Below are 13,621 nucleotides of genomic sequence, written 5' to 3'. Positions count from 1 at the left end.
AAAAAAAAAAAAAAAAAAAAAAAAAATTAACTGGATGTGGTGGCGCGCGCCTATTGTCTCAGCTACTTGGGAAGGCTAAGGTGGGAGGATCACCTGAGCCCAAGAGGTTGAGGCTGCAGTGAGCTATGATAATGCCACTGCACTCCAGCCTGGGTAATAGAATGAAACCATCTCTTAAACAAACAACAAACAAACAAACAAACAAAAACAAAAAAAAACCCAAAGTGTAAACAGGAGCCACTGACCATCCTGGACAAAGAAGTGTTTCTGTGCCATCATTGGCTCAGGGTGGGCCTTGCTAAGGAACTGAGGGCCCCGGGCTCCTTTTGGAAGGCACTAGAACATCCCCAGGGAGCCTGCAGGCAAGTGCGGGGGGCACCTCTGTGGCTTCTCCTCTGGGTCTTGAGTGGTTCAAGCCCAGCAGGCTGGTGTCCCAGGGCGGGGGGGGGCAGGGCCTGGAGTGTGGACAGCGAGTCCAAAAGTGGGCACGCTCAGTGTTTACTGCTATGAAAAACAAGACCAGGCCTGAGAGGCTCATGGCTTTGCTGCCACCTCTGTTGCTCCTCGTGGATCGGAAAGACGGGCCGGAGCCTAAGGCAGAAACCAGCTTGTATTGGTTACCAGGAGTGAGCAAAAGCCGGGCGTTACAATCTGTTAACTGTGAGCTTCGGTGTCTCCAAGGAGAGGAGAGGTATAAAGACATTCTTTCCGTCGGATTTCAACTAAGGTTTGGGCTATACGACCAGACAAACAGTGATTATTCCTGACTTTTCGTTTCTAAAGTGAGCACGCGTCTTTCTCCTCCTGCCCCTCCACTCGGGCGCAGGCCGAGCGTTGCTCTGAGCTCCTGCAAGCAGGGAAGTAAGGTTTTTAAAGGCCACGTGAGCTATTAGTACCTTCTGTGTGAATGAGAACAAAACATTTGGGACTGAACATACTGCAATGTACACATTCATAAGAAACATTCTAATAACAATTAGAGCACAAAACTATTGGTATAAACATTTTTCCAAAAAGAGAAAACTATTGCATTTCGTTAGAAAGCGCGTCCTGGGCCGCGGCTCGTCTTTCTTCTCTGCAGTTGGTTTGGGGGCAGAAACTCCAGCACGCAGCTGTCCAACTGCAGCGGCCACGTGTCTCCATGGAGACAAACTCGGTGTCTCAAGTTCGGGGCTTCGAAAGTCCCGAATATTTGTCCCCAGAGAAGAGTTCTGACTTTGAAGAGGACAAGGTGGGACTCGCTGGGGGTTGGGGTGCTCCGGGATTAATTCAGAGGGAGGCGTTCTGGAAGACTCCGTGGAGCGGGACGCAGGCACTGCTGTTTGGACGACAGGCGGGATGGCTGCTTTCCGAAGTCGCGGCTGTGACACTGTTCCTGTTGGACAAATTCCTTCCACAGCCAGCGGCTTGATGGTGATGATGAACTTGGACAGAGCCCCAGATCCTTCCTGGTGCTGATAGAACTTCTGGTTTTGAGTTTTCGGAAGACACTGCTTTGTCCTGGCACGAGCGAGCCCGTTTCTGTGGCTTGTTCTTTTTCAAGCTGCAGATCTGTCCAGGACACAGCGATTGTCAGCTGCCCCTCAAGTCCTTTGGCATCTGGAGATGGGTTCCTGCAGCACGGCCGGCCTCCCGCCTCAGTGCATCGGGGCAGGGCAGTCTGGCTCTAAAAGGCCACAGGGCACCGCACGCAGCTGGGTCCCTCCCACATGGTGCTACCAGACAAGGGCACTCCACTTTCCATTCCTGACGGGACTCCAGGGATGCTGGCGAGCTCTGTGTCTCCCCAGTGGTGGCAGGTAGGAGGGGAGAGGCCGTCCCTTTCTATTCGGGCTCTGCCAGGTTTTTAAATTTTTAAATCATGGTGAAAATTGGTTCCAGTTGAGTGTAGGGGCCAGCGCTCTCAGCACAGCCCCTTCAGCTCTTAAAGGGACTGGGGCCAAAGTCCAGAGTTCCAGCAGAGGAGGGTTTGTCCAGAACAAAGAACCCATGGTCTGGTGTGGCCCTGCTGGCTGTACAGGGGCCTGGCACCCAGAGCACAGCTACAGTCAGTGGGAGCCCCGGCCCAGGCTTCTGTAGCTTCAACAACTGCTTTCTTTCTTGAACACTCTCTCGGCCTTCATGGGCACGCTGACCCCGGGAGCCCCCGCTTGAGTCAAAGTAAACATCCATCGTCTAAGAGGCACTAATTTGGTGGAGCCGGTGAAGTCCAGGTTCCCAGAGCGACCGGGCGGCATCTTCTGGAACCTGGCGGAGGAGCCGGCCGGGGCTGCTAGATGCCCTGCAGGGAGTGGTTGGGATCACTGCGCTCCCGCTTCACCAGGGGCTCGCCCAGGCTGTGGGCATCCGGGCCCGCCTCGCTGCCGCGCTGCTCATCACCCATGTCGTCTGTGGAGGGAGGGGTAGGGTCAGTGTCCATCATCAGGAGGGCATGGGAGGGAGAGACGGAAGCGCATGTTCCAAGAGCCGCTCCGGCACACCAGGCAGGGGACTAAGGACACATGGCAGCCCGTGGACCCCGCCTTGGCCTCTGCTCCAGGCTGACCTGTCCTCTCCCACCTACCTGGTCACCCAGAGGTGCCTCCAGGTCGCGCCAGGCGAAAGAGCCTCTGTCCGGTGCCTCTCTCCCCAGGGCCGATAGGCCTGGGGCCTGCTCCCCACAGGGCTGGGGCCTCTGGGGTCCTCCTCCCACCCGCGTGGAGCAGGGACGGGGCCCAGGGGCTCCTCTGGCCTGCCTGTCCCACTCTACTGCTGGGCATGGGCGCAGGAGACCAGAGGCTGCCTGGTCCGGACCTGGTGCTGAGGTCCCTGGGCAGCCGCTACCCAGAGGCCGGCAGCACTCTGAGCCCCAGCCGAGCCAGTCTGCAGTGGCGCCTGCTGCCCAGGGCCCTCACCCACTGTCTGGACGCCAGATCCCAGGGCCCTCACCCCCCAGGGGCTGCCCCCATTTCCACCTGCTCATCATGAGATGAGGCAGACAGGCCACGGCCAGGAGTACCACCCTCCTGGGAGGGCCGTGGCGGGAAAGCCGCAGACACACCCACCTTTGTCAAGCAGCGTCAGCGACAGAGAGGCGAGATCGTTGAACTGAAAGAGAAACCTGGAGTCAGGGGCGCCTGCAGAGGGGTGGCAGTTGCTGTTTGGGGGCTCTGGGGACGCTGCCCAACCTTGCCTTGAGCCACATCCTCCATTCACAGTAAAGCAGCCAGGGTCTGCCCTGAGAAGTGGCTCTGATGCTGCCAGGCGTCTGGGTGGGTCCCTGTCCCCTGTCCAGGCCGCCTCTGGGAACTGCTGGGGGTGGAGGGTGCTGACTGCTCGAGGCAGTGAGGGGACAGGAGCTGGTTCCCGAGGTCCCCTGGGTGTGGCTGCTCTGGTTTTAAGGTGGCAGGGAAAGGCCGTGGGCCAAGTTATCTTTGCTCCCTGCAGTCTGTGTGCAGCATGAAAACCACTGCTTGGTGGCCCCAGAGCCCGGCGTCCACGCCAACACGCAGAGCACACACAGCTGCCACAGTCTCTGCACACGCTGCGGGGCCCCGCCACCGACTCTGAGGGTGCTGTGGCCTCTGGGTAGTAAGAGGGCAGGGACCCTGCCATTCATCAAGCATCACCTCGTTTCTTCCTCGAGGCAAACCCATGCAGCCCAGCAAGTCCACTCCAAGGCGTGGACCCCAAAGAACTGAACACAGGTGTGCACACAAAACCCGCCCACAAATGCCCACAGCAGCGCCATTCACAACAGCCACAGAGAGGGAGCGGCCACGCAGCACGGAGGCACGAGGGTCAGCGCAGCGCGGCCAGCCACGCACTGGAACACAACTCAGCCAGGAGAGGAACCAGGCTCTGACCCGGGTCACAGCACAGACGTCACGTTCAGTGAGAGACGCCGGACACGAAAGGCCACAGTGTGTGATCCCATTTCTATGAAATGTCCAGGACAGGCCGATCCACAGAGGCAGGAGGGGCTGCGTGGGGGCTGTGCTGCAGGAGGGGCTTGGGAGTGACTGCTCCTGGGACGGGGTTTCCTTTTGGGGTGATGGAATATTCTGGAACTGGACAGTGGTGTCAGCTGCACCTTGTGAATGTGCTAAACGCCACTTTATTGTGCGCTTTAACATGGAAACACCACCCCATGTGTATGTCACCATGATACAAATACACTTTGGGTGGTGTGTCCGAGGCCTCCCCTGCGTGGCAGGACACCCAAGGACAACTCCTTCCACAGCCAGCGGTTTGACGGTGCCTGTGAACTCGGACAGAGCCCCAGAGCCTTCCCGGTGCTGATCAAACTGTGGTTTGGATGTTGTGGAAGACACTGCTGTGTCCTGGCATGAGCGGGCCCATTTCTGTGGCTCTTTACAGAGCTGTGGATCTGTCTGGCGGCAGAGCAGCGGGACCTGTGCGTGTCCTCTCTCCGGGCTGCTCAGAGCACACTGCCCTCTCCCCACAGGCCTGGTCAAGCCCCGGCCGTCCCGCCCAGGAGGGTCCTCACCTCTCCCATCACAGCGATCGGCGTCTCTCCGGTGGCCTCCGCGACGCGGTGCTCCACCAGGTAGAACATGTACTCGTCGTAGAGCAGGCGGATGAGGTGGAAGGAGCCGAAGCTGGCGGCGCTGCGCAGGGTCAGGTCCCGGATCACCATGGAGCTGGGGACAAGCGGACAGAGGCTGGGGACCCTCAGGGGAGCATGGAACCCGGGTCCCGGGCCAGGCTTCATGGCAGCAACACGCTCCCTGCTCTGTGTTCTCTGGGGAACCCAGACCCTGAGTGATCCTAAGACCTGCCGGCCTGTGGGGGGCCGATGACTGCCGAGACCCTGGGCCCAGCGTGATGGATGGGTGGGGCAGGCCTGCCCACTCAGTTCCAGAGACCGCCTGGGGGACAGGAGAGGGAGACGGGCAGTCAGCCCCAAAGCGACAGGCTGCTGGAAACACAACTGCGGCTGATGCTAGCACAGGCGCTGGACGGAATCGTGGCTGGTGATTCCAGTGACATTTCGGACTCCGAATCAGAGCACAGGCTGGCAGCTGGTGCCTGTCTCCCCAGCAGGAGGCGCCTCTCCCCACCTTCCCCGTATCCTTGCCACCTCCCGCCATTCCTCAGCCTGTGGTTTCAGGCACCTAAACACAAGACAAAAAGCCAGGGTGCTTTAGTCTCTGTCAGCGAAAGCAGGAGTTTCAGAGACTTCAGCCCAGATCCAGCCCTCAGCCAGCCCTCAGCCTGTGAGCTGAGAATGCTTTACATTTTGAAATGGTTGGAAAAAGTCAAAAGAATAATTATATTCGGTGGCATGTGGAAATTACATGAAATTCACATGTTGGTGTCCACAAACAGTTTCACTGGCACGTGTCATGCCCGTTTCTATATTGTCTTTCCTAGGATGGCTGCAAATACTACCTGGTTCTTTCCAGGAGAGGCGGCCCCTGACCTGAAGGATCAATATAAGACCAAAAGGGGCTGGGCATGGTGGCTCATGCCTGTAATCCCAGTACTTTGGGAGGCCAAGGTGGGCAGATCACTTGGGGTCAGGAGTTCGAGACCAACCTGGCCAACATGGTGAAACGCCATCTGTACTAAAAATACAAAAATTAGCCAGGCATGGTGGCAGGCGCCTGTAATCCTAGCTATTCGGGAGATTGAGGCAGGAAAATTGCTTGAACCGGGAGACAGAGGTTGCAGTGAACCGAGATCATGTCACTGGACTCCAGCCTGGGTGACAGAGCAAGACTCCATCTCAAAAAAAACCAAAAACCAAAAAACAAAAAAGCCCAGAATGAAGTGGAACGACGTCTCAGTCCTCCTATGAGACCTAAATGACCCACATACTCAGACCCACAGTGGTGCCTGATTAAAACCTTTGGTGTACAGGTCAGGTGGTCCCCAATGCCCAAATGCCCCGTCTCGAACTAAGCTTTCATAAACTCTCAGTTACGTCTTATCAGTACCGTAGCAATAACAAGAACACACAGGCTTGAGAAAAGCAAAGACAGCCGCACTGAAGACCACCAAAGCTGTCTATCCTTAGGTGTCAAGCACAGCTGCAAAGCCCCCAGCCCCCTTCTGTTCCCCTGGGCCCACCCAGCTTGACTCCCAAGCCCCCTTTCCCCAAAGGCCTCCCCCACGCAGATGAGGTGCTGGCGCTCTGCACCCAGCTTCCCCACAGCCCCAGTGTCTGGTGTGATGCTTCAGTCCGAAGTATTTCCAGAACACCGCCTGCGGTCACCTCGGTATCTCCGGGTTCCCAAATGGGCTCGCAGCTCCCAGAGGGCAGGAGCATCGGCCAGCCACCATCAAGGGAGGCCCAGCCAGAGCTTGGGGATGATCAGCCAAGGCCTCAGCCCACATGCTACCATTTTCCAGTGGGTGCTACAGAAATAAATCCCGTAAACCTAATTTTTATTTTTTTATGACGGCACTGCACATGCGTAAGAATGGAGTCAGGCCAGCCTGTAATCCCAGGGGAGGCCGAGGCGGGCGGCACAAGGTCAGGAGCGAGACCATCCTGTAACACAGTCCCCGCACTTTACAAAAAATTAGGGAGGCCGAGTACCCAGCTACTCGGGAGGCTGAGGCAGGAGAATGGCACAAGTGAGCCGAGATCAGCGAGATCCAGACAGAGCGAGACTCCGTCTCAAAAAAAAAAAAAAAAAAAAAAAAAAAGAATGGAGTCAGGCCAGGCCGCGGTGGCTCAAGCCTGTAATCCCACACTTTGGGAGGCAACAATCACAAGGTCAGGAGATCGAGACCATCTGGCTAACTAAAAAACACAAAAAATTAGCCTGGCGAGGTGGCGGCGCCTGTGGTCCCAGCTACTCGGGAGGCTGAGGCAGGAGAATGGCGGGAACCCGGGAGGCGGAGCTTGCAGTGAGCTGAGATCCGGCCACTGCACTCCAGCCTGGGCGACAGAGCGAGACTCCGTCTCAAAAAAAAAAAAAAAAAAAAAGAATGGAGTCAGGCCGGGTGCGGTGGCTCACGACTGGAATCCCAGCACTTTGGGAGGCCGAGGCAGGTGGATCACCTGAGGTCAGGAGTTTGACAGCAGCCTGGCCAACATGGCAAAACCCCGCCTCTACTAAAAATACAAAAATCAGCCGGGCCTGGTGGCGGGCACCTGTAATCCCAGCTACTCAGGAGGCTGAGGCACGAGAATTGCTTGAACACGGGAGGCGGAGGTTGCAATGGGCCGAGATTGCACCACTGCACTCCAGCCTGGTGACAGACCGAGACTGTCTCAAAAAACAAACAAATAAACAAGAGAATGAAGTGGAACAGTGTCTCGGTCTCCCTTGTGAAGAGCACCCCCGCCTTGCAGACGTGACCCCGATCCCCTCCAGCTCTGAGCTGTGCTCTTCTCTGGCTGGCAGGTACCTCAGTCCTGCGCTCACTCTGCTATTCTCGATTCTGCCACTTGCAACCTTCCTCTCCATGGAGACAGGCATCGGCATCCCTACACTGTCTCTTCCCTTGCTCTCCCTCCCCATTACCCCAGTGTGGCTTTGTGGTAATTTCTGGCTACACTGGTGTTTCTGTTGCGTGGCAGTGGTGTGCTAGGCCCATGGCAGAGCCGCACAGTCTGTTAGGCATGTGGTTCCTCTCATTCATTCACTCAGCCAGGATTTAAACAGAAGCGAGGTCCCGCACCCAGGTAGCGTGCCTGATCATGCAGGAGACAGACAACAGACAAGTGAACAGATGACGAGAGACAGGTGACAGTCAGTGCCCAGAGAAAAGCAGGGCATGGGGGAAGGTGGACAGAATGGGCCGTCCTATTTACAGAGGCTGGGGGTGGGGGGTTTCTCCGCATGGCTGTCTGGGGGAAAGATGTTCCAGGAAAGAGGGGCAGGTGGAAAGGCCCTGAAGCAGCGTGGCCAGGGGAGTGTGTAAGGAGGGAGCTGAGGACAGGGAGGTGCTGGCTGGCCAGCTGAGGGGTTGGCACATTTTTTTTTTTTTAACTGAGACAGAGTTTGGCTCTTGTTGCCCAGGCTGGAGTGCAATGGCACGATCTTGGCCCACTGCAACCTCTGCCTCCCGGATTCAAGCGATTCTCCTGCCTAAGCCTCCCAAGTAGCTGGGATTTCAGGTGCCGGCCACCATGCCTGACTAATTTTTATATTTTTAGTAGAGATGGGGTTTTGCCACGTTGGCCAGTCTGGTCTTGAACTCCTGACCCCAAGTGATCCGCCCACCTCAGCCTCCCAGAGTGTGGGGATTACAGGCATGAGCCACTGCACCCAGCCAGGCAAACTCGTTTTAATGCTTGCCAGATAGTAAATACCGTCAGCTTTGTGCCCAACAGTCACACTGTTTGTTTGCATTGACAGCTGTAGCTGATCTGTGAATGAATATGTGTGGCTGAGGTTCCAATAAAACTTTATTTGCACAATGGGCTGGGGCAGTGATATGGTTTGGCTCTGTGTCCCTACCCAAATTTCACCTTGAATTATAATGATCCCTACATGTTGTGGGAGGGACCCGGTGGGAGGTAATTGAATCATGGGGGCAGATGTTTCCAATGCTGTTCTCTTGAGAGTGAATAAATCTCATGAGATTTGATAGTTTTATAAAGGGGAGTTCTCCTGCACACACTCCCTTGCCTGCCGCCATGTAAGATGTGCCTTTGCTCTTCCTTGGCCTTCCACGATGACTGTGAGGCCTCCCCAGCCATGTGGAACCGTAAGTCCATTAAACCTATTTTTCTTTATAGATTACCCAGTCTTGGGTATGTCTGTATCAGCAGTGTGGGAATGGACTAATACAGGTGGGGATAACAATTTGGCCCTGTGGCCATAGCTCATTCATGCGCTGCGTCATGCAGGGCCTGTCAGCCACAGAACAGCTTTGTGTTTTCCTGGGGTAATAACTGGCTCTTTTTTTAAAAATGCTCACTTTTCCATGTATTCATGAGACTAAAACTCCTGACAGAACTGCAGGAGGCATCTTGGTGCCTTTCCTGGGGACGATCCCTCTGGAAGCCTTGGCTCCCCTGCCCTGGTCTGCACAGGGTAGGTCTGTAGCTTGGAAATAATTTCCATCAGAACTCTCAGGACATCACTCTACTGCCTTCCAGGTTTCTGCACATTGTTCAGAAGTCTAATGCTGCTCCCATCCCCAGCCTGTCGCTTTCTCTCTGGAAGCTTTTATGGCTGTTTCTCAAGCTTAGTGTTTTGAAATTTCACCCGGAGCCTCCCTGGGAAAAGTCAGCAGCTTTCTCAGTTTGGAGACTTGTGCCCTTCAGTTCTGAGACAGCTTTTTTTTTTCCCCCCTTAGAGATGGGGTCTTGCTCTGTCACTCAGGCTGGAGTGCAGTGGTGCAATCTTGGCTCACTGCAGTCTGGACCGTCAGGGCTCAAGGATCCTCCCACCTCAGCCTCCCAAGTATGTGGGACCACAGGCACATGCCACCACGCCCAGACAAGTTTTTTAACTTTTTGTAGAGGTCCTGGTATTTTCCCCAGGGTGGTCTGGAACTTCTGGTCTCAAGCCGTCCTCCTGCCTTGGCCTCCCAAAGCGGTGGGATTATAGGTATGGGTGGCCATGCCCAGCCCCTAGTGATTATTTCTGTCTGCAGAACTTGCAACTTAGTTTTTAGGCTACAGTCGCCTTCTGGGCCTGCCCCTGGGAGCCGCTGGTCACGAGTGAGGCCCCCAGCCAGGTACTTGTTTTTTGGGGGTTCAGGCACTGCTGGAACTCTGCTGAGCTGTTTTTCTCTGAGCTCACCAGCCGAGCTACCCCTTAGAAGTTTGCCTCGGAGCCCCCGACCCGCCAGAATTCTCTCGGAGGTCTGGCAGGACTAACCTGTAAAAGGACCATTTCAGCAGGAACTGCCGGGCGGCCTTGGGGAAGCTGGGGCTGCCGGCATGCTGCTTCAGGACCTGGGTGACCACGCTGTCCAGCCAGCTGGCCCACTGGTCCAGGGAGCTCTGCTGCTGCAGGGTCAGCTTGAAATCCTGCTCCAGCCGCTGCACCACACTCTCCTCACACTGGCACACCCACGAGGCCTGCTCCTGTGGGCGGGGTGGAGGCCAGCGTCAGCAACACAGACCCCCAGCCACGGCAGCCCCCCCCGGACCTAGCAGTGCTCAGGGCGGGACATCGTGCTGTGCTTGAGCCTTCTCATCCTTGACCTTGACAGCTGCAAGCCACACCCTGTGTCCCCCATAACAGGGGCAGAATAGAGAGCCAAGGGGGATCCTACCCGGCTTCCGGGGACTCATACCCGGGTCTTTCTGGATCAAAGCTCATGCTATATGAGGTCTTCATTTCGTTTTGTTTTAAAAGGGTGACTTCTAACTGTGTGTGTGCATTTATTTACTTAATGGATAAACCCAGGGCCTGAAATAAGCATAGCTCTGAATCTGCTTTGGGCCGGTACTTTGCCAAGCCCAGGGGACAGAGTCAGGAAAATGGCCACAGGGAGGTCAACGTGCTGCCAGGATCCTGGAAACCAGGAGCCTCTGTGAGGAAAATGAGCAGCAGTGTTGGCCACAGCACCTGGACGCCAGAGGGCCCTGAGAGATGATGGAGTAGAGAGAGCTGGGGGCTGTGGGTGGGCTTTGGCCTGGGGCCCGTGTCATGCAACAGAACTGTGGCCAGGCTCGGGGCGGGGGCCAGGTTTGCCATGGGCTCCACTCGGGGGTTTGCTGGTTTTGCTGGAGGGCGGGAAGCCCAGGCCCGGGGGACGGCGTGGAGGAGGTCACCTGCACATTGGCAAAGTCCACGCGGTTGAGGTCGCTGAGCATCTGGTTGATCTGGGACGTGTTCTGCAGCACCGCCCGGGCTGCCTGTGCCAGGTGGTTGAGGGACGTGTAGCGCCGCAGCGTCTGGGCAAAGGCACTGACGACGCCCACCTGTAAGCCAGAGCTCGTGGTGAGCAGGGTTCGCGGGGAAGAGCCTGTTCCGCTGCGCTCCTGGCAGGGGTGCCAGGGCTCAGGGACAACACAGGGAGCAGGGAGCAGGAAACAGCAACCTGGGCAGGGAAGAGGGAAGCCCCTGCTATTCTTAGGGACCCAGTGAGTGAGAATCAGTGAAGCGGAGACCTCGCCAGTGCATCGCACGCGTCGCGAACCGAAGCCTGTGTCCGCGAGTTAGAATTCACAACCGGCCCCATGCCCACTTCTAGAGTCCCTGTGGCTCTCTGGAGGGGCTGTTGAGACCACAGAGTCCTGGGTGCTATAGGGTCAGACTTTTAGTGGGTGTGGCCTGGGAATCTTATTTTTTTAAGAGATGGCGTCTTGCTTGTTGCCCAGGCTGGTCTCCAACTCTTGGCCTCAAATGATCCTCCTGTCTTGGGCTCCCAAAGTGCTGGGATTACAGGTGTGAACCACTGCACCGGCCCTGAATCTGAATTTTTAACAATGACCTGATCCATGCTTACACCACTGCCTAACAGATCAATTCCAAAGAGCAGGCGGGTGCCCTGCAGCTGCCTCCTCTCACCCAAGAGCCCTTCAAGAAATGCTCATGATGGCTAGGCGCCGTGGCTCACGCCTGTAATCCTAGAACTTTGGGAGGCCGAGGTAGGTGGATCACCTGAGGTCAGGAGTTCGAGACCAGCCTGGCCAGCATGGCGAAACCCTGTCTCTATTAAAAATACAAAAAAATTAGCCAGGTGTGGTGGTGGGCGCCTGTAATCCCAGATATTCGGGAGGCCGAGGCAGGAGACTTGCTTGAACCTGGGAGACAGAGTGAGGCTCTGTCTCAAAAAAAAAAAAAAAAAAAAAAAAAAAAGAAATGCTTGTGAGAACGGTGGGTAATCACTCTCTTTTCCACAAGTCGGCCAAGGTTCTACATTTCAAATTCGATTGATTTGTGGCCAAGATTATAGCAATAAGAGTCACAGCAAGGAGATTAAATTTCCCTAATAAGATGAGCACAGAAACACACAATGTATTCTGAATTGACTCAAAGATATGACGTCAAATGACATCTTCTGTTGTTCCCCTTCCTGCCAGCACTGATGCGTCATCGGCTGTGTGCTCGGGGCTTCCTGAAGGGACCGATTACTCTCATGACACAGGGACGAAGCCAGCGCTCTCCGGGACACAGTGGTCCTCATGTTGTCCTGGAGTGGAGCCCCTCCCAGCCATAGTTGGGGAGCCCAGGCCCCACCCCAGACATACCTTGGTCTGGATGACCTGTTGTGGGAAGTCGCTCATGGCATTTGTCAACCAGCCTTCCAAGCTCTTGGCAAAGTTACGGATGGCCTGTGTCAAGGTACCTGGGGGATACAGACCATGATATTACCAGGGGAAAGGCAGTGACTGGACACTGGAAATCAGCATTCAATGGAAGGGCTGGCCCAAGCGCGATGACAGTCACCACCATGAAGAACAAGCCACAGAGGCCGGGGGAACAGCGGACACTTAGACACGGGAAGAACCGGGCGTGGCCCAGCGCTGCTGGTCACCACCCACTGCCTGTGCGGGTCTCGCAGGGGCAGTTCTCCCCAGGGACACTGGGTGGTGTCTGGGGTTGTGAATGGTCGTCATGCGGGGCGCCTCAGGCATGGAGTGGGTGGAGGCCACGGATGCTTCTCAGCACCTCGTAGTGCCCAGGATGGCCCCACCCCAGAGAACGATCCAGTCCCAGATATCAACAGTGCCAAGGGAGAGAGGCCTTGACACAAACACACACACACACACACACACACGTAAATACATTCTACTAACTTCCTAATTTATTTTAAGGTGGCTTACAATAAGAAACAAATAATAAGACTGTTAAAAAAAAAAAAAAAAAAAAAAAGGCTGGCGTGGTGGCTCACGCCTGTAATCCCAGCACTTTGGGAGGCCGAGGTGGGCGGATCACCTGAGGTCAGGAGTTCGAGACCAGCCTGGCCAATATGGTGAAACCCTATCTGTACTAAAAATACAAAAATTATCTGGGCGTGGTGGTGGGTGCCTGTAATCCCAGCTACTCGGGAGGCTGAGGCAGGAGAATCACTTGAACCCGGGAGGCGAAGACTGCAGTGAGCCAAGATCGCGCCACTGCACTCCAGCCTGAGTGACAAGAGCGAAACTCTGTCTAAAAAAAAGAAACAGAAAAAATAAAACAGAAAAATATTTTAAAATGCAAAAGGAAAGATACCCCAAACTTCCACCATAACATAGAAACTCAAACAAGGCATTGCCCCGAACAGTTTTCAGGCAGACAGCAAGGCCAGGCCAAATGAGAAATGTAATACTTCTGCTGTTTCCCATCTTCCAGCAAAGGTTGCATAGAGTTTACTCAGCAGGACGGAGAGCTGCCTGGTACTAATGGGCCCGGATGTTTGTGGATGGCCTGCGGGGCACAGCCCGTGGTCCTGATGCTGTGATTTATGAAGACAGGCCTCTGTGCCCAGCTTCCTGGACGACCCCCAGGGTTTTGGGGAGCTTGGCACGGGCCTGGACTGAGGGCCCACCCATGGTGGATGCTGTCATTGCCTCGGGAACTGGAGGCCCTGGTAGGTCTCCAAGGGCACAAGTGAGCCCTGCCGTGGGCCTAGCCTCTTTCCTCACTGTGCCCATCACTCTCTCCCCACCCCCGCAAGTCCTGTGGGAAATCACAGGGCAGGGCGCTGGGGTGTAAATGTCTCCTGGAATCCTATGGTGCTGGGAAGTGGGGTCTGGCTGGGGGTTAAAGGG

General features: G+C 55.7%; 1 protein-coding gene across 4 annotated transcripts in view; it reads right to left on the bottom strand.

Annotated features, from left to right (window-relative positions):
• Positions 1–592: 592 nt before the first annotated feature.
• RFX2 (regulatory factor X2) overlaps positions 593–13,621 on the bottom strand; it is a 124,664-nt gene continuing 111,635 nt past the window's right edge. For all 4 annotated transcript variants that reach the window (XM_050770218.1, XM_050770219.1, XM_050770216.1 and 1 more), the window contains 6 exons: positions 12,116–12,213; positions 10,694–10,843; positions 9,792–10,000; positions 4,490–4,643; positions 3,045–3,087; positions 593–2,388 (listed from right to left, as the gene is read on the bottom strand). In XM_050770218.1, the coding sequence (XP_050626175.1) occupies positions 2,273–2,388; positions 3,045–3,087; positions 4,490–4,643; positions 9,792–10,000; positions 10,694–10,843; positions 12,116–12,213 (770 nt within the window). In that variant the 3' untranslated portion in view covers positions 593–2,272. The remainder of the gene's footprint in view (positions 2,389–3,044; positions 3,088–4,489; positions 4,644–9,791; positions 10,001–10,693; positions 10,844–12,115; positions 12,214–13,621) is intronic.

Source organism: Macaca thibetana, chromosome 19 (genome assembly GCF_024542745.1).
Source record: "Macaca thibetana thibetana isolate TM-01 chromosome 19, ASM2454274v1, whole genome shotgun sequence".
NCBI classification, from domain to species: domain Eukaryota; kingdom Metazoa; phylum Chordata; class Mammalia; order Primates; family Cercopithecidae; genus Macaca; species Macaca thibetana.
This window is presented reverse-complemented; position numbering and strand designations above follow the sequence as displayed.